General features: G+C 50.1%; 2 protein-coding genes across 3 annotated transcripts in view; one reads left to right on the forward strand and one right to left on the reverse strand.

Moving 5' to 3' along the window:
• The window catches only part of ADIPOR2 (adiponectin receptor 2), a 45,659-nt gene extending 38,054 nt beyond the window's left edge, over window positions 1–7,605 (forward strand). For both annotated transcript variants that reach the window (XM_035345864.1, XM_035345857.1), the window contains 4 exons: window positions 565–751; window positions 1,824–2,011; window positions 3,207–3,400; window positions 4,859–7,605. In XM_035345864.1, the coding sequence (XP_035201755.1) occupies window positions 565–751; window positions 1,824–2,011; window positions 3,207–3,400; window positions 4,859–4,987 (698 nt within the window). In that variant the 3' untranslated portion in view covers window positions 4,988–7,605. The remainder of the gene's footprint in view (window positions 1–564; window positions 752–1,823; window positions 2,012–3,206; window positions 3,401–4,858) is intronic.
• Window positions 7,606–11,028: 3,423 nt separating this feature from the next.
• Window positions 11,029–20,109, reverse strand: part of CACNA2D4 (calcium voltage-gated channel auxiliary subunit alpha2delta 4) — a 116,750-nt gene continuing 107,669 nt past the window's right edge. Inside the window, exons 35-40 of the mRNA XM_035345909.1 lie at window positions 19,470–19,490; window positions 14,898–15,015; window positions 12,752–12,864; window positions 12,253–12,335; window positions 11,650–11,870; window positions 11,029–11,321 (exon numbers count right to left, since the gene is read on the reverse strand). Of these exons, the coding sequence (XP_035201800.1) occupies window positions 11,784–11,870; window positions 12,253–12,335; window positions 12,752–12,864; window positions 14,898–15,015; window positions 19,470–19,490 (422 nt within the window). The 3' untranslated portion in view covers window positions 11,029–11,321; window positions 11,650–11,783. The remainder of the gene's footprint in view (window positions 11,322–11,649; window positions 11,871–12,252; window positions 12,336–12,751; window positions 12,865–14,897; window positions 15,016–19,469; window positions 19,491–20,109) is intronic.

Raw genomic sequence — 20,109 nt, forward strand, 5'->3', positions numbered from 1 at the left:
TAGGAACCTGTTAAATTAGCTTGGTGTCCCTCTCCTTATTTTCTTCCACCAAGGCTGGATGGGGGTTTGTTAATGCACTCAACTGTATTGAATGCTGTAACTAAGGATTTTCCTGATCACTAAAATATTACCAGTAGATGCTCTTTATTTCCAAGTGTGTAAGTGTTAAATGAGATCCTTCTTGCCACAAGAACACACTTAAGTTGCAGCTTGTATGAGTGGTTTTCAGCTTGCAAGGAGCTTTGAAGGGAATGGATTTCTTCAAACTCCACCATTCTCATTCTGCAGCAGACTTTTTTCATTGTTGGAGAATGCACAACTAGTTGTCAGGCATCTTGCAAAACGAGTGAAAATACAGAGTCCATGCAAGTCTGTATAGCTTCAGTTTGAGACATGTGGTTGGAATGCATAACTGAAGTATGGAAGAAGTTTATTCTGCATGTGTGCTACTGGTTGTCGTGTAGTTCCGCTGCTTTGCACTCCTGTATGTTAAACTCATGATTTTTGAAAGAAAGCTTTCAGTATGCATGAACTTGACACCTTTCTGCCTTATGTTTCTTTCAGGATGTGTGTTCTTCCTGTGTCTGGGAATATTCTACATGTTCCGGCCAAACATGTCCTTTGTAGCACCTGTGCAGGAGAAAGTGGTTGTTGGATTGTTCTTCTTGGGAGCCATACTCTGCCTCTCCTTCTCATGGCTCTTCCACACAGTTTATTGCCACTCAGAAGGTGTTTCCCGGCTCTTCTCCAAGTAAGTGCCTGGAGGACAGAGCAAGCCAAATAGGAAACAGTTGGGAAAACAGGGCTGGAATTTGTGCCTGGCTCCCCAGTGTAGGAGTGGTTCACTGCAAGACTGCTGCAAAAATTTTGGAACAGAATTGAGCAGAGAGTGACTGCAGTTTCTTCTAATCATTTTTTTTTTTCAGCATGGGGTTTTGTGCTGTCTCTTTAGTCTTAAAACTGTTTCCTTTTCTACTGTTCAGCAAGTGTGTGCATGCATCTTGCTGCTGTAAGTAATATACCCAGAGCTTAGTTGTAGGACTTCGAATCTTTAATGCAACTGTCACTGCTTGTCACTTCAATTACTCCAGGTACCTCTGAATCTTAAACTTTCTTATGTAAGACAGCTCTGATGTGTATTAAGATACCTTGGTCTTCTGGTTTTGCTACACATTCTTCTGTTGGCTAGCTGCTAAATATCTCTTTTTACACTTAGTCAACATGGGATTATGTAATCTGCAGGACCACCTCTAAAGTAACCCAGCAATTAAAATCTCATACTAGAGAATTAACTCAATCTTCTCCTGTACAAGCATTTTATTGGGGTGTGGTAATAAGCAGTGGCTGTGGGAATTCCTTTCTTCATTGGTGTCTAGAAAAACAGCTTGGTTGAAAAATTGTGACATTATTCCCCAGTGGTCACTTAAGCTGATGCCTAACAAACTCTCACTTGTCAGATTCTAAAGAGTTTGTGTTGGCTGTGCTCTTGCAACGTATTGTGCCCTTCTTTGTGTTCAGAGCACTTTGTGCTGCTTTTTATCCTCACCCAAAGCTTAAATTTTGAGTTTCCTTCAAAAGGCCTCGATCTAAAGGCTGCTGTATATATTTCTGACTGTTCAAAACTGACCTTATGTGCTCTCAAGATGATACGTTGCTGTAGGAGAGCACTGGTGGAGGAGCTGCAGTCAGGAAGTTAGTTTGCAATAGTGAGAGAAAGTTGCTTTCATGGTGAGTAGTCTGTTGGTCTGCTAGAAAGAGAGTGTTAGTACAGGAACTTCGAAAGGCTTACATTTCCTGTCAAACTGATTTTTGTTTCCTTCTAGGCTGGACTATTCTGGCATTGCACTTCTCATAATGGGCAGCTTTGTACCATGGCTGTATTACTCCTTCTACTGCAACCCTCAGCCTTGCTTCATCTACTTGATCGTGATTTGTGTCCTGGGCATCGCAGCCATAATTGTCTCACAATGGGACATGTTTGCGACCCCTCAATACCGGGGTGTAAGGGCAGGTAAGACCTGAAGTTTTGCTTCTTGTCTGCCTTCTTTCCTTGCTTTCTACTTGTCACTTCAAAAAAGTCTTCTCAAGACTTAAAGCTTAATTTTAGAGAGAGGTAATATTCTCTGATTGGGAACGCAATGGTTTTTTTCAGTGTTGCTTATATTCAGCTGGATGCACAGATAAGGGCTGGTGCGAGTCCTGGAAGTGCATTCCTGAAATGGACAGTAACACGCAGTGAGGAAGGTAGTACCAAGCATTTCTAGCTATACCAAGCAACTTTGCTCTCAAAAAATGGTTGACTGCTTGGTGTATGTATGTGTATATTCCTTCTGCTATTTGTTTTGTTTCTGTAACACCAAGCTTTGACACTAGTAAATCATTCAATGATTTTTATTGATCTGAATGATTTGCCTAGATAAAATAGTCATTTAGGACCAAAGGCCTAGTTCTTCTTGTCACAGGATTGAAGGAATGAAAACAATTTTGTTTTCATATTCTGGGGTAGGGAGTGAGAGAAAGCTGCCATGGGCAGTTATGGAATATGAATATAGCTGGTTTGAATAGAAATATTTCTTGTTGCTTAATCTGAGTGTCAGTAAATCCAGTTTTCTTGGACAAGCTATTGGTGTACCTTCAGCCTTCTATACTTAAAATACCCAGTGGATGGTGGGTCATGATTATTTTCCCCCCTATTCCCCCTCCTAACCTTTTTCACCAAGATTTCTGTACTTGCTGACGAAATCTGAGTAAACAACATTCTCATATGGCAGGCAAGGCTCACATGATGTTTTTCTGTTTACTGGGATCATTTGCACTGAATATGGTAAATAATGTCTTTGTTTCTCCTTGTTGTCCTGCTCTTGATTTGGTAAAGTGTGACATAATTCATGTAGTCTCAGTGCCCTCTACAGTCCCAGCTGTGTAACTGGTGTAATATACGTTAAGGCTGGCAGACAAAATCATTAAATGAAAAAATTTAATATCTGCTGGAACATTTAATTAAGTAGCTTCTGGTATATGAAGGAAATCTGTGCATTCTTTAACTTCCCTCTGTTAAAGCTACCTCAGGGACCTCCAGCTTCAAGAGTTGTCACCTTTCTTCTGCTTTGGCGAATACCGAGTTTTCCTTCCACTGCTCTTTTTTTGTCTCCCTTCACTGCCAGTGTGTTCAAAGCTGACTCTCCCACATTTTCTTTACCTCCCAGGAGTATTTCTAGGTCTGGGTCTTAGTGGGGTTATTCCCACCCTGCACTTTGTCATCTCTGAGGGGCTCCTGAAAGCAGCCACTATGGGGCAGATAGGCTGGCTGGCACTCATGGCATGCCTGTACATCACTGGTGCTGCACTCTATGCTGCCCGCATCCCGGAGAGATTCTTCCCTGGCAAGTGTGACATCTGGGTGAGTCTACGGAATGACTGGATGAGGAGACCAATGTGAAAGCTGGTTCCCCTTGAGGCTGGAGGATGTTGTATCAATGGTGGTTTTTTATTATTGCAAGTACTAAACCACTGCATCAGACATACAGATCTTAAGGGGCCAAACCGCTGTGGGCTCTCGGAGCCCGGCTTACCTAGCGCCTCTCGTGCGGAGTTACCACAGGCTGGCTGGTCTGAGTTAACTGCTGCTATACAAGTTCAGCCCAGCACATGTGCTAGATAGCTTTAATGGATGGATAAGAAACTTTGCAAACCTTTTTTTTTTCTTTCATATCTTCACCATGTCTGGCCTCTCATTTTGTGAGGCCAGGGGAAACACTGGATAGAACTGATAAAACTTTGGAGGGATCTGTGGCCCAGAAGAAAGAAAGATGGTGTGGGCAAGTGGGCAGGAAGGAAAACTTGGGAGAGGAGGGCTAGAGTCATGAGGACTGTGTCGTAGAGATCTGTGGGGAAAGATGCGAAGAAAAAAATTGAGTGGAGCATGAGTAGAGATGAAAGGGAGGCGGACCTTGGGGAGAGATGTCAGGCAACTGTGCTTTTATTGAAATAGTTTAAGGCCCCTACAGAAGATAAGTGAGAGTAAGGCCTGGGTTGTTAGTAACTTCTGTATGGCCCCAGTTTGCTAGGTGTAATCATCGGTGATGTATAATTTAGATGTCCAAACTAAACCTTCTTAAAATAGTAAGATATGATCCAGGAGCACTGGTGTACCACCAGCTCTTTTCCAAGCTTCCCATGGAGCCTACAAATACATCTATGGAAACTTTTGGAGCATTATCCATATTGGTATGGCTTCCCCAGAACAAGGCTGTGCTTTGTCATGTAGCCCCTTCATGGTTTTCATTCTGCTGTATTATAATCAATAGCATCCTGGGCATTCATTGAGAACATCTGGTTGTTTCTATGTTTTCACATAATACCATTTTTTCTGCTCTGTTTCTTTGTGGCAGAGAAGTAGAATAACGTTCTGAAAATCTAGTTGGTAAAACTTAGGCCTGTGACCAGAGCAGAGTTTGTACGCATTAGCTGTATGAGATAACCCTCTGTATCCACAACCAACCAGTGTTGTTGAGGAGCTAATTAAAAAAGGTGTTATTTTTAAGACTTTTGCCCAAAGCTTAGAAGTTATTGCTGCCCCTTAACAAATATATGCTATAGCATTTATGTGTATGTGCTGAGTGATCAGCTGATTCAGATGACTGAAGGAAAAGGGCGTGGGGATGTGCGTGTGGAGAATATGATCCTTTTGCTAATGGTAGGAAAGGGATGGCTTCATACACAACTTCTGCAGCTTGTGGTTTGAGGTACTGCTACGTGTTACTGTGTACTTCAGCTGAATGTATGGCTTTTTTGGAGACGGGGTAGCCCCTAGTACTCCAAGTACCCTGGCTGAACACAAGTGTTTTATCTTCCACAGTTCCACTCCCATCAGCTGTTCCACGTCTTTGTAGTGGCTGGCGCTTTTGTGCATTTCCACGGGGTTTCGAACCTCCAGGAGTTCCGTTTCACGGTTGGAGGAGGCTGCACAGAAGATGGGATGCAGTAAAACCAGGCTTCAGCCCAAGGTCAAACCAAAACAGCACCGCAAGCGCGGTTGAAGCATACAGGCTAGTGAAATGAATACCTAAGAAGAATCCAAGTTTCAGCTGATGGAGCACAGAGCTTCATGGGGATTCTGACTAATCAAGATAAATTCTATACCTCAAGCAATGGAATGAATCAATTTGAAGACCAGGAAATTCTGAAACCCTAATTTATTCTTGGGATCTACAGATTGAGCTACAGAGGACCCTTTCCAAATCGGCTTCTGTTCAATGCCATATTTATTTGTAGAAGTGGGGAGGGATAGCTTAGCAGTTTCCTTTTTTTTTTTTTTTTAAAAAAAAATCGAGGTTAAATTTATATCCTCTTGGAGGGTTTGGGAGTTGATTTTAGATGCTCTTTTGGGAGAAAAGCAAATTGTAAATAAGATTTCTAACTTTCTGTTTAAATAAATTTATATAAATGTTTTAAACAATGGGTGGGGGGAAAAGGGTTTTTGTAAAGAATGCAACATGCAAGTACCACACACTGTTTCAATTTTTGCACAAAATGAATGATTGCAGGAGGACCAGGTAAAATTCCCAGGAGTGAAGCATGTTGGCCCTGCGTTTTCGCTTGGTGGCCAGCATGCCCTGGGCATGCCCCTGGGCAGTGTGGGGTCCTGGCCAGCACCTGGAGTAGGCTCAGTACGTGTACACGAGGGTTGGGTTGTGAAGGCTGGGTTAATCATGTTGTCGTTTGGGTCACAGTGTTAGCCAGTTTCACTCAAGTAACTTGAAAGATCCACCTGTGCTCTGCTTAACTGTGTGGGACAACTGCCTTCCAAGCTTGCTTGGCCAATATCGTTTTGGATCTTACAGTAAGTTGTTTTGGTTCTCATCATATGAATCGGAGCATGATGGGATAACTGCATGCGCAGTGGCAAAAGGTCCGACTCCATCAGTGCCTGCCTATACCCAAAGGCCCCTGCTGAGTAGATGGCTGCCGTCTGAGTCCTGCCCTGTTTTGTCTGAACAAACGATGGTAATGCACTTGTCAAAAGGTAGTTGAGCATGTGAGGGGAAACAGAGATGGGGTTAGGATTGACTGGAAAGAGGAAGCTGTGTGCTCCAAGGCTTGGAGTTAACAGTTACTGCAGACCTCAAGCACATTACCTTCTCATGTGTCAGGCTCCATACGCCAAGGAAGTTTTTGCAGGCTTTTCTTTTTAGGAGGAAAAATCCACAATCAGCCCAATGCAGTTCCATTTTTTTATTTTCCTTAGGTCTGCTTCCCATCTGTGCTTTCGCAGTGGGACTGCTGGTATTTCTTAAACCTGAAAGTAAGAGTTCAGTTGGATTGCTGTGGAGCAGACACACCTCCTATATAAGGGGAGGTATATACCCTTCTCTTCCTTAATTGATGTAGCTTGATCTTTGGAGCCTAGTCAGAAGCCAGACTGAAGGAGAATCCTTGGAGTTGTAAGATGAAACTTGAACGTTTTGTTTGTTATGGCACAGGTATTGCTTGGAGCGTTTAGTTGGAAATTCAGAGCAATTACCTCTTGTGATGAGTTAAACAGCTCATAAAATGCTGTAGTTCACAAAGAAGGGAGGTAAAAGGGTTGTTGTTTTTTAATAAAATGCAAATTTGATTATTTTTTTTTGTCCTTCAAGGGGAAAAAATGTAGATTGCGAAGATCTTCTAGTATGCTGGGGATTACTGAGTGTTTCGGGGAGTTACTCTGCCTAGTGGAGTCAAATAGAAGCAGAATGCCTGTGTAAAGTTGACTGGTGGATATTACAGCTTCACCCCTCACTGGAGTCTTTGTAAAGCCTCTGAGAGCAAGGTCGGCTGCAGAAAGAGGTGCTGCAGCAGAGTCTGTGAGCTTAGAGGGACGTGTTCTCAGTAGGATCACTACGCTGGATGCCAGTAGGGCCGCAAACAGCTCATCACGGGTCTGTGTGGTACTAAGATGACATAAAGAGCAGTATTAGCTGGATGTAAGGGCTAGCAGCACTGGCATCCCTGACAAAGGTGTAGAGCTGCCTGGCAGGAAGCAGTCTGGTGCCTGAGGGAAGCACGGTATGGAAGCATATCCGAATCAGACCTGTCTGTACGGCGCTTTGGGATACCTCTGTAACAGTACCAGCAGAAGCGGCAGTCTCCATCCTGGATCATCCCACCTTCACTCCTTGAAGGGTGATTGTAACCTGGTCCTACACAGCACAGAACTACTACAGAAACACAGTACTCCACCTGCTATTCTTTACCCAGTCAGTCTCTCCCTTCAAGAAGTTTGTGTGTTCCAATAAAAGCAACCTAGCTGTGCACTTTTCTGTAGCTCTTGCTGAGAACTCTTCCCAGGTTGGCACCTGAATGCCTTACTCTCAGCAGTCAGAGGCTTGCTTGCTCTGTGTGCAGGTTATTGCCATAGAATAGTTAGGACCTACAGCTTCTTTCCTTCCCCATTAAATAGTGGCCTTGTTCAGTATATTTCTTTTTAAAAATTGCTTACTGTTGAAAGCAATGAAGCACATTCTGGGGTTTTGATGGCTGGGGACTCCGGTGATGGTTCCATGTAAGATGGGATCTTATTACTTGCTGTATTCTTAACTTCGCTAATAAAAGAACCAAATGGAATATCGTCTAGCTTGGGTCTTTCTTTGCTGTGTGTGAAGCTTGAACGAGTTGTGCTGGCTTTCTGCCCTCCCACTGTTTACAGGTAAAAGTCCAGAAACCGAACTGATGCCTAAGGGCTTGTTCACGCAGTGTTGAACTGATGCTCACTGTGTGCCATCACGTCTGACAAAGATGTCTGTGGACCATGGTGTGTTTTAGTTACAGTGCTAATTGGCAGAGAAGCATGATTTGTTTCTAGTTTAGACTCTCACTTCATGTTCTCTGGAGTCACCAGCTGTAGTACAGTGCTGGTACTGGCACGGGGGAGGGAGGTGTTATTTGGTGGGCCTGGTGCCACCATTTCATCAAGCTGCTCGTCATAAGACATTCCCTGGCACACGGTTATTCCGAACTGCCCAAGGGAAATAGCCTGGGGCAACATTTCTCATGTGAGAGCTTGTGAAGAAGAAAATGGGCAGGAGGGACAGAAGAACAAGAGTGGGGAGGGAGGAGGGCAGGTGCTGGTGACTTCAGTTGGTGTGGGTTTTTAGGTCAGTTGAGCTTGGGAAAAGCTCTCCTGGAAGGCTGGACTGGAATTAGTGGTGCAGAAGAAATGTCTCCCAGGCTCTACCCACATAAAGGACCAATCGTCTCCTCCTGGCACACAGATGTGGGAAGGAGCCACAGCTGGCTGGGGAGGGAGCGGAGCCCACCAACAGCCCCGTGCCTGGAGCGGAGCCTGGTGCTCCTGCATCTCCCTTCCTCAGCTGTCAGCAAGCATCTGCAAACTGCCTCAACAAGATACGCCTAGTCCTCCCCTTGCGTTGGTTCACACTGAGTCTGGGCACACACAGCTGGGCTGTTTATCAGTTAGTTGACATGAGATGGATGTTTTGCAGAGGCTTGTACGAGAGCTAACTCCAGTAAATAACCTGTGTCAGCTTGACATCTCAGGATGGATTTTTTTTTATATAAACACAAAGCAAATTCAAGGGGTGTGGAGAACTTCAGCATCAGATTACATGAGTTGCACTAAAAAAAGCTACCACCTTTGAAGATGAATTGGGTTTATTTTGTTTTCAAAAATTGGAATGATACTTAAAAGTTGCATAGGCAGCCCTAAATTGTATGCCCTACCTCTTCTGCACATAGTTGTGGCCGTGCGTTGTCCTCTTCCTGGGATCACTTGCTTCATTCGTTGCAAAGGGTGAACTGAGCATGGACTGAAGTGCTGCAATCGAGGTGAACATCTAAGGCCATTGCCTAACTTTTTAAAAGGAGCTGGAAATAAGTTAAATGCATGATCAGGACAAAGGAGCTGAGTTTGTTTTGGTTGAAGCTGCTAGAGGCTTTCCTGCAAAACCAAGTTTTTTTTTTTTTCTTTTTATATTTTTTTATTCCCCTGCCTGCTGTGTGCCATCAAGCAATCTGTTCGAGCCAACCTCTCCCGCTGGTCAGTGTTTCTATATTTGTCTTTAGTGCTCAAGTCCCAGTTCCCAAGGCTGATTTCCAAAAGTGCTGAGCGCCAGCTGATGTGCTTTGAATAAAATTCCTTAAAAAAAAAAATCAGCTCCTTGGAGGAGATCCCTAGATCCGAATTGCTACAGATGAAGGAATACCGGCCTCACGGCAGCACCACGTGTGATCATCCTCGAGTATTTCAGCAATGGGCAGACAGGAAAGGCGCAGCAGGATCTCCTCTGCCCAGCATCATCTGGGCAGCCTCCTGGGGCCGGTTCCTCGGTGTGGACTGTCTTGTTCACCCCAGGAAGGGAGGTCCCCTTGGGGTGGGGCTGTTTGCAAGTGAGCAGTTACCCCGGTGTTCACAAGAAGACTTTGCCTGCTCAGCCCTAATTCTGGTGTCTCCAGAACTAGCTCAGAACTTCACCTTTGCCTTTCTCCCCTCCTGTAACGCCCGTGTTTGAACACCAGAGCTATTGCTGCTTCCGAGCCCAGAGATGTCTGCCCTGGAGAGTCAAGCTGATCTCATTTTTTAGCAGCTTCAGCGCTGGCACGGGACAACCGGGCACAGAGGCTCCTCACAGCTGGCGTAAAAACAGAACTGCTCCAGCTGTAAACGAGATGAGAAAAATCATATGCCTGGCTGTGTTCCCAGAGCAATGATGTGTTTCCTGACAGAGGCAAATTATTATAGGTACCTTTTGTGTTTCTCTCCAGCCATGCTGGACCTGTGCGCGTTGTTTGAGCTTTGCCTTGCAGCTGGTCGGAGCTGGGCTCCCCTGGAAAAAGCATCCTGGAAATTATCCTGGGGCTCTGGCCTAAGTGGTGTGTGTAAAACTGAGCGGGACTGTCAGATGGGTCCTTCACCTGCCCTTCTGGCACAAACCGCCCCTCGCTGCCCCCAGTCCGGGATCTGCCTGGCCCTTGCTACATACACGCTGACTCAGGCCAGCCTGCTGGAAAGCTGCTGCCGCTGTGCCCTCTCCCAGCTGCAAACAGCTGATGTAAAAGCTTTTCTGTAGCATGAAGTCACCCGTGTCTGGTCGTACCTGAAGGGCCAGTCACCTCCTTCGCTCCGTCATGAGCTTGGTAGCATGACTCGAGGTGGGGAGTGCGTGCTGGTGCTCACAGCGTCTGCCACGGCAGCTGGCAGCAGCCAGATGTGGCTGGGGGCACCCGATGGGACATTTCTCTCATCTCCCAGTGCTGCCTCAGGTTTGAGGTCAGGGCTCACTGGTAAACCTCTGCCCTTAGTTTAAGAAATAATGGGGTCTCACCTCTGTCCTATTCCCTCCAGTTAAGACCCATGCACGGTCTGAAGAAACCAAGCTGGGAGTAATTCATGCCTTTACTCTCCCAGCACAGCTCTGTTCACGGGACCATGTTTGCTGTGGATTAATGCACCTGAAATCAACCATGGCAGGGCAACGTGTGCTGACACAAATCTGTTCAGCTGCGTGGAGCTGGGGCCGTTATCCCTTCTGACAGCAAGGTCACCCTCACCAAGGGCAGCAGCACCAAGCCCTGGGGAGCTGCTCCTGCCAGCGGGGAGCTGAGCCTGAGCTCTGAACAACTTGGGCTTGACAGAGCCCCTTCTCCTCCCGTGCTGTCTTCATCTTCTTTGGCTGTGTCTGACTCTGATAAGGTCACTGGAGCTGCAGGATGGAAATCAAATCCCCCTCCAGAGCCTGATTCACTCCCAGTTGCGCAGTCGCTCCTCTCCTCTTTGCTGTGACACCGCCTCTGGGAAAGCAAAGGCACTGGTAGGAGGGGCAGCGTCCCACGGCCCCAGCACACCTGGGGGTGCGGCTGGGGGTTCCTGCCCATGCAGTTCCCTCCACCTGCACCTCATTCCCATGAGTTTGGAAGGAGAGGGGTTCCTGGGATGTAGGGCTGTGTTTAGCACCAAACATGACGTGATGGAACTTCAGTAGCTACATAAAATACATTTTTTTTTTTTTAATGAGGTGGTATGGAGCAGTTCATACAAAAAGAGAAGAAAAATGGGTGCTCCCCACCCCTTGTTCATAAAGCTCTGTGGCAAACAGCCTGTGCTCCCCGGCTGCAAATGCCAGGCTCAGGGCAGGGGCTGCTCGCCCCTGAACATCCCCGGGCAGCCTCTCCGGGCAGGGCGGTGCTGCTCCGAGGGAACAGTGCCCATACCCGAGCTGCTCCTGCAGAGAAGCCAGCAGGCCAGGGTAACATCATGCTGCTTCGGCAGGTCACACATAGCTCCTTCCTCGAGGCAGGCCCATGCCTGGAGACTTATCTGGATGCTGTGCGTGCAGTGTTCCCCTCGGCAGAGCTGCAGCTCCGGCCCAGCTGTGCCATCCCCTGTGGTCCAGCTGCAGGTGTTAGTGCAGCTTGGGGCTGGAGCCATGTCCTGAGCCTGGGGTCCTGGTTGATGACCACCCCAAGACCAGGAGATGTTGGCCCCCAGAGCTGGGTGCTCAGAATCCCGGCGGCTCTTATGAGCAGCAGCAGCCAGGGTCTCCTGCCCGCCTGCTCTCCTAAGGCAAGAGCTGCCCGGCGGAGCCCTCTGCCTCGCAGGGCACATTGCCCCAGCATGGCCATGAGAGAGGCAGGGCCACGGGGATGTGCGACACGTGTCTGAGCCGTGCTGGCCACCCTTACTGTCCCTGGAGCCGCAGGGAGTCACAGAGGGCATCCCCAAAGGTGCCCCTGTCTCCTCTCCTCCCGCAGCTCTGTCCCTCGCCGTGTCCCTGCCGCAGGCAGTGTCACCGCAGGAGCAGTGCCAGGGGCAGGAGGAGCAGCGTCAGAGAGGCGCAGAGCTCGGCAGCACCGCCGCAGTCCTGGGCGTTTTCCTGGGGGACAGAGAAGACAAGGTATCAGCGTGCTTGCTGCCATGGTGCCATGGTGGGAGTGCTCCCCTTGCTTCTGGGAGGGAGAGCAGGGGCTGCAGAAGCTGTGGAGCACAGCCTGAAGGAAGGCACGCTGAGGGATGGTTTGAGAAAGCCCCAAAAGCCCACCACCACTGGAGCCCAAGCCCTGCCCAGGTGTCACTAGCGTGATGTCCTCCTGTGAGGAAGCCCCTTGGGGATCCACCAGGCTGTGTACCAGGATGGGCACAAAATAGGCACGATGCACGCAGGAAGAGGGGATGTGTGTACGCAGCCACTGTGCCCAGGGTCATGGGGAAGCCCAGCCCCGTGCTCTCCTGACTGCCACAATGCCCTGTGGCCGTACCTCGGGGTGAAACGCGTGGCACGTGTCCGGGCGCCGCCTCAGCTTCTGGGAGCGCATCCGGTCGCACTTCACCGAGGCGTTATGTGCGGGGCGGTTAAGGACACGGGCAGGGGAGAAGGAAGAGGCACAGAGACGGGGTCCTGGGGCACTTCCCCTGGGTGCAGTCACAGCCTCAGGGACAGGGGAGGACTGGAGCTGGGCAGCCGCCTCCCATCTGCAGCGCTGCAGGTACATGGGCTGAGGATGCCACTAAGTGCTAGGGAAAGGCAAAGAATGACCAGCAGCTAAAATGGCAAAATAGCACAGAGCTGGGGGCTGCCCCGCAGCGGGAGGCTGGTCTCCAGCAGGGCTGTTCCTCCTCTCCCTCACATCAGTTCCATTCCCCTGCCTCCTGGCTGGCCCACAAGCCGGGCCATGGCCTCCACCCCTTTCCCTGTGGGAATTACCACACGTTTTCCACCCTAGCAAACCCAGAGTCCCAGGGCAAGCAGAAGGATATATTTGACTTCTTTTGCATCCAGCAGGACAGGTGGGAAGATGCTGCAGTCGCAGGCGGCATCCGTGACGAGGAGCAGCAGGTTGCTGCTGGCAATCTGCTGTGCCACAAACATCCTGTGGGGAAAAGAGCGCACCAGAGAAATTGCAGCCCTCCCCGGCACGGCCCCGGCATCGCCTGGCCCTGTTCACCCTAACAAATAAGGCCAAAGGAAACAGAGAAGCTTGGAAGGGGTGTCAGCAGAAGGCAGGAGGGGAGCAGTGCACACCTTCCTGTCCTCAGAAGCACCCAGCTGGCTCAGTACAACTCCACACAGCAGAAAGGCCACAATCAGAACCAAATCCCACCCCCCAAAAAACAAGGAAAACCCAGCAGGGGCCCTCCCCAGGCACACACAGGCATGCCAGAGTGGGGCAGCGTGTCTCAGAGGAGTGTCTGAGAAGGCCTGGCTTCAGGTGGAGGTGTGCCAGCACCCAGCCAACGTGTGTTAACACGTGCCTGCAGCACGTGCGGCTGTGTGCACGCTGCGATCCTCAGGGGGCAGAGTTCTGCTAAATTTCATGTTGTGTGGCAGACGAATGGAGGGGCTCAGTAACATCACGCATTACACCTGTGTGACGGGACTGGCTGCCTGGTGCTTAAGCTCCGTGCAAAGCTTCGGTTTGGAGCCACAAGTTTGTCTGTCCCTTCCCCTCCGCGTGAGACAAGCAGAAAGGTCTGGTGATGGGCACGTGCAGGCGAGGATGTGCCTGGATGCATTTGCCCGAGGGCACCCATGTGAGGGCCTGCACAGGGGGCTGCAGGCTGTGCGGGAGCTGGAGGGCTCCTGTGGGCAGGGCAGAAGGGCAGCCATGTGTTTTGGGCACGTGTGTGGCTTTGTGCATGAGTGTGCACGCACGTGAGCGTGAGTGGGCTGCTCAGGCGTGGCTCTGCACACAGGAGGCTGCATGTGCCCGTGGCCACGTGGTTGCACTCACCGGCCTGTGTCACCCCCTGCCTGATGACTCGTCCGTGTCTCTCCTGTTCCTGCTCTCAGCCAAGGAAAAGGGCTTCTGCATCAGGCTGTGGCCATGCGGGTTTGTGAGCCTGCCCTCACCACCCCAACCACTCTGGAGAACCGCCCTGTTTCCCTGGCTGCTCACTGCCCAGCCTCTCCTTCTAGCTTCCAGGGCTCTTCGTGTTCACCTCTAGAGGTGACTATGAATCAGGCCGTGTCCCCGCTGGGGCAAGGCGAGGTGGTTTTTGCAGGGACAGTGTAAGGCACGAACAAATGCGTCTGCCTGGGCTCCAGCTCTGCCCAGAGGTTACAGCACCGACACAGCTCCCTTTGTCACCGAACCCGCTCTCTGCTCTCCGACAACGCGCAGCAAGGCCCATTTTTCATAAAGCAGCACTGACTGGCACAGGCTGTTTTCCTGACCTTTAATTCTTTCCTGCAGTCGGTCCAAGACCCAAGGCAGGTAAGGCTTTTCTTTTCTTTATGAGGGATTCCAGTCAGATCTGTTTGGCCTCCTCTGTGCAGGTCTATGTAACAGCACGTTAGGAAAAGCCGGACCAGTGGAAATTTCATCCTGCTTTCACCCTTCCATGCGTGATTACTGATGGTGCTACGCAACTGCTGAAAATGGCCTCTTTTCACAATGACTTTTCTGTTATTTTTGACTGCTCGTTCTCTTAAAATGAAAACGGAAAGTAAAATAGGGTACCCATGTTTTGCTTTCTTTTGGTTTAACACTTCTTTTTTTTACCCTAATCCCTCCTTTTTTTTTTTTTTTCTGTAAAAAAACAGAAAAGAGGGAAAATAAAACGCTGAAAGCATTGCAAAAAGGAAAAATTTCTAAGGAGAAAACTTTTGCCAGAAACATGAAAAAACAGAAAAAGCTCCTTTCTGAAATCTGCGGAATGGAAAAGAGACTTTCTTTTCTTAAACTCTCTCTCCCTCCTCCTGCAGCCACCCTGCTTATTAACAGATGGCTTTAATTCTTCCTTCTCTATCGAGAAGCCGTAGCGTGGTCGCTCTCTCTCCATGCTGCCCCCAGCCCAGGACACGCCGGGCACAGCAGCAGGTGACTCTTGGGCTTTGACCATGCTGTGGTGCCGGCGTGGCCTGGGGCTGGTGCCTGACTGAAAGGGAAGCTGTAATTCTTACTTTTGGCAATCCCCGCACTCGATCAGCCCGTTGGTCTCCTTGATGGCCGGCTCGTACACGAAGACGGGGTACTCCGTGTCGCAGGGCTGCAGGGTGTCGTGCTTCTTGTGCTTGTGAGCTGCGGCGGGGACGAGAACAGGCAGGGTGAGAGGACCATAACGGGGACATCTGCCCTGAGACAGGGGACTTCAGCACTGGTGACAGAGGGACCCGACCCAGGCAGGTGCCTACCAGGGAGAGGAGCGAGGAGCAGCACCACGGAGCACTGCAGCCATGCCGGCTCCCACTAGGTGGTGTGGGCAAACCAGGCTGTGCGAGGGATGCTCCTGCTACTCCCCATCCCTCCTCCCCGCAGAAACTGGGGTGTGGGGCCGCTGGGGGGGTCCTACCACACCTGCTGCCTTTCAGAGACCCTCCCGCGTCCCTCCTGCCTGCCCTGGCACTGGGTCATGATGTATTTTTGTACGTGTTGGGTCCACGCTGTGACTGGCCCATCCCTCAGTGCCTGTGCTTGGAGATCTGCACTGGCAGGGACCCTCTGTGTTCGGAGGGCACACGGAAATCCCTCCCAGACACCACCGATGAGGGTGCCCCCACTCGCCAATGATGCCAGCCAGCCTGTCTAAAACGGCTCTGCAAATTAATGCAACCTCACGCATTCCCGCTTCTCCGTCAGCCCCCGACCTTTTCTGAGTCCTCTGACGCTTCAGAGAGATCCCATGGCAGGCAAACGGATGGGCTGAAAGCGTGTCGCTTCCTTAAAAAGAGAACACTGCCAGCAGACAGGGCTGGCCTGTGCCTGCACGGGAGCAGAAGGTGGCTGTGAGGGCCCGGCCAGGCCTCAGCGAGCGTGCGGGGCTGGCTCTGGCAGGGAAGGATCCTCTGCCGAGGCAGGGCTGCTCCCCAGTCACGCTCTGTGGGGCTCCCACACTAATTTTGGGATGAGGGGGAGCTGAGCTGCCTCGCTGAGCCTCCCTGGAGAAGCAAGGGCATCATTTCTCGCGTTCAGCAAAGTCCTCCTTGCCTCGCTCGATCGGGCCAGCCTGGCAATTATTTTCTACAGTCGGGGGTAGCACAGGCAGCTCCTGCCTCCGTGGCACACAGGGGAATGTCTCCGATTGAAATGTGAGGCTGTGTTGCCAGGGGAGAAGCGGCTGCAGCACAGACAAGAAGCATGAGGACTGTTTCCACACCAGCTGTGGGGCTGGGCACCGAGGCCTCGCCTCACGGCCCCCAGGCCCAGGGGCTGCAGCCCCCCTGACCTGGGGACCACCAGCTCGTCCCTTGCGGCCGCCACAGGGAATATTTGTAGAAAAATGCAGCCACAGAGGTTTTGAACGGTCAGTGTGTGGTAAGAATTCATCGGGAGGGCATCCGTGGTCTTGAGGGACTATTTGCACCACAGTCAAGGCCTCACCAAGCGCTACGGACGCCTCTCCCCTCACGGTGCTGAAGTGCACAGGAAGAGGAAGGCACACCCCACGGAGCCTGCACAACGGGGACTATGCGAGATACAAAGGCAGGATGATTTTCTCCAATTCTTCTCTCTGCCTCGGCAATGCAGAGACATAAGGCATCCATCAGAAGCCAGGGGCTGCAGCCCAGACCCACCTCTAGTGCCCTCCCCAAGGTGGATGTGACGGGGATTTAAACTCCTCCCTGCAGCCCAGAGCCCTGTGGCTGTGCCTTGTGCTCTTCTCCTGACCTTTCTGAAAACATCCCCCATGAGGCAGCCTCCTATTTAATTCCTTTCAGGCTGTAGGAACCACCTTTTGGCACTATGTTTCGGTTCATTGTTTGCTGGTCCAAAAGCACTTGATTTCAGCATCAAGATTCAGCGCTCCTCACACTATCTCCATTCATGCTTTGATGCCAAAAGCTACCAGTGCTTTCCAGCTCAGAGCAGCTACTGAGTGGGTGACCATAAACTGGCCAGTGAATTCCTGAAGGACTAAAGGCGGTTGAAGAATGGGATGGGAGCCCTTTCCTTCAACCTTAATTCACTGTACTAATGGGGAAACAATGCTTTAACTCCATAAACTGCAGCCAGACTGCCATGGGCACAGCCCATCTTAGAGACATGCGTGTGGCAAGACCCAACGTCTGTCCCTGAGCCATGAACTATTAAGGTCCCACTGTGTCAACCTCTGGTTTGCACGGTGGTGCTGACCAGGGCTGTCACAGCAGCAGACATTTTTGGGGGCAGGCTGTGACATTTCTTGCTCATAAGAACAGCTGTGATGACCACAAAGGTGATCTGAGAAGGGGGCCTTAATGAGAAGGCAAGTGAAGAAGATGCCCAACCACCAGGGCACACCTGGAGCCTCGGCCAGCCCAGCCCCACTCACAGGCCCGACCTGTGCCAACCCTGCTTCAGCTCCTGTGCAGGACCAGGGAGGTAAATATGATGGTGAGTCCACCGTGCTGGACCCTGCAGGGGCTCTTCAGCCCCTGGCAGGGTGGGCTGAGTCCTTACCAGGAGCCGCATTTCTCTGCAGCCTTTCACAGACGCCAGCAATTTGATTGGCTCTGGGTTAACCTCATCACGTGCACTACGTCGTTAAGTTGGCACACATCCCCTGCACAGACCATCTTAAATCAGTTTCTTGGCACAGGTTAAATGAAAATAAGCCACTTTAAAATCCCTGACTTCTGCACGGAGACAAGACCTGAGACAGAGATTATGCTTAAGCCCACTGCCACTTAATTTGCCTGGAAGCAATGCAGCTGCAGCAGTATTTGGGAGCTCAGAGGAGCCCGGCAGCATGCACACCATCAGCAGCTCGCTGGGGCTGAGCCTCTGCGTGCACAAGCTGGACATCAAAGCCTTATCAGCAGCTCTGAGAGTCTGGTGGTCAGGGATTAGTAAACAGTCGGAGGAGCTGATAACAAATTGCAAACTTTATAGCAAAGCGTGAGTTAATTCCTGGCTGTCATTGCTACCATCTGCACTTCCAGAAAGACTTTGTCAGAGAGTTGGCAACCAGTCCTTCTGAGTAGCAAAGGCAGCCACCGCTCCTTGCTGCACACAGTGCAGCCCAGATTGTGAACTCTTTCCCACCACCATAAATCCTGAATATCTGCACCGAGTCAATGGATTTACTCAGGTACGAATGAGACAAAATCTGCCACTTCCAAATACAAAATGCACGTTTCAGTTGATTATCCTCTGTGCACTTAACCATGCAGCCAGAAAGAAACTTTACTGAGCTCCAGAATTCTAGAAACACTCCTTTCTAGGCTGCGTGCCTTGGCTGGAAGTATTTTTGGCTTAATTAAAAGCCTTCAAATCTGTGGTGATGTCCATAAATGCAGAAGCCCTTATAAACACAGAGGGGAAAGAGATGCTGAGAGCAGTGAAAAATCTGTGGCAGCAAACATCTTCTCACCATCTCTGAGAAGCAGATTTGCATGAGGAGTGCAGTCTGAATCAATCGTGCCCATACTCCAGTGGCAAGCCTCACCTTTCCAGAAAGCGCGAGAATTTGGGAAGCAGAAATAGGACCAGTGCTGCAGAGCCAGAGGTGCACACAGCAGGGGTGAACATTAGATCCCCGACTGTTAATTCCTCTGTACATAACCTCAAATAAACATATACTTAGTTTCTGTCCCAGAAAATGTCTCCTCTCCATACGTTTTGCATTCGCCAGCCTTGGCAGGCAGTCAAGGAAATGTTAACATCCCTGGCAAAAATCTTCAGCCTGTTCTTAACAACACGTGCAACCCATTCCTTCCAGCCCCGACGGTTTCCTTCCACCCTGCCACTCCCTCCCCCATGCATGGACCCTTGTTTTTTCACCTACAGCCACACTCTCCTCCTCTTCCTCTCCTTCACACAGCAAGGCACATTCCAAGTGTCTATTTCTCTATCTCTGTCTCACACATACGTCTTGCTGGGCTGAGAGCAAACCAGTGAACAGGAGCTAGATATGGCAGCAGTGAGATACAAACACAGCCACAGTCTGGACTCTGTCTGGAGGGATTTCTAGTTTGCCTGCAAGAGTGGATTTATGAGCTACAGCACATACTTATCAGTTAAACTGCTTGAAAGTAATTCTGCATTATCCTGGAGCTGGGCTGGTATTCATCAGAAGGGCTAAACCATGGGGTGTGGAAAAGAAGACTTAAATTGCCTCTCAGTATCTGAAGACGACAAGACCCAAACAGATTTTCCTGCAAGAAGGCAGAAACTGGTTTTGGTTTTGATGTAATGCTTGAAAAGATGGGGGCAGCCGGGAGCCAGAGTGAAGGACAAGCCACGTTACAGTGGTTAACAGCCCATCTGTGCTATAGCCACCAGGGATGGTCTTGTTTGGACCTGCTGTCACTAAGGAGGCTGGTGTGTCCCTTCTTGTGTTGACTTCTCAGTGACAGACCTATATCATCAACACCTCAGCTGCCTAAACCAGCAACAGCGTCTCCTGATTCCTTGCAGTGCAGGGAAAGAGGCAGGCACTGCCATGTGACCATGACTCCCTTCTCCAAGTTCCCCAAAAGGCGGAAAATTGTCATTCCTAGCCTGGGATTTCTAGCTAGATCCTCCTCGTCTGGCTACTCGGTGGTTCTACTTACAGTGATGGAAGACAGCCTTGGCTGGAGGCGCAGTATGCACACACACAACAAAGATGGAGCCACATCACAGTTTCACATGATGGCAGCACAGCGAAGAGATGAATTGGCACGCAGTAGGCATGGAGGTGATGCAAGAACGATGAGGAAGGCACAAAAGGAAATGGTGATGAGTAGTGTAGTGGCAGGAGCCCCCTACCTTTTCCCTCACATCTCCTCTAGCAAAAATTAAATCAAACTGCAGCCATCTAGCACCCGTAACAGCTCTCTACAGGAACGCTGTGTCTGTCTGTGTCCCTCCTGCACTAATGGAAGTTCTGTACTTGCTCGTCTATCTCTTTCTCACCGATTTCTGCATGGGAACACTCCCTTCATCCTGATGCAAGTTAAAGCAGCATCCAGCGCCACACAGAGGAGATGTGCAGCTTCTAGTGCCATGTCTGGAGATCCTCTAGGGAGGAGCTAAGTAGGAAGGACAGCACCCAGACACTGTGCTGGCTCTCTGACTGCAAGGACTTTTTGTTCTCTGAAAACAAGTGGTTCCCTGTCACACCAGGAGAACTCAAGGCAGAGGACTCAACCCCACTGTTGGCAGGGAAGGTTCCTTTGTGTCCACTCAAAGTGCCATTAGTGCTGAATAATT

The sequence above is a fragment of the Oxyura jamaicensis genome, chromosome 1 (genome assembly GCF_011077185.1).
Source record: "Oxyura jamaicensis isolate SHBP4307 breed ruddy duck chromosome 1, BPBGC_Ojam_1.0, whole genome shotgun sequence".
Taxonomy (NCBI): domain Eukaryota; kingdom Metazoa; phylum Chordata; class Aves; order Anseriformes; family Anatidae; genus Oxyura; species Oxyura jamaicensis.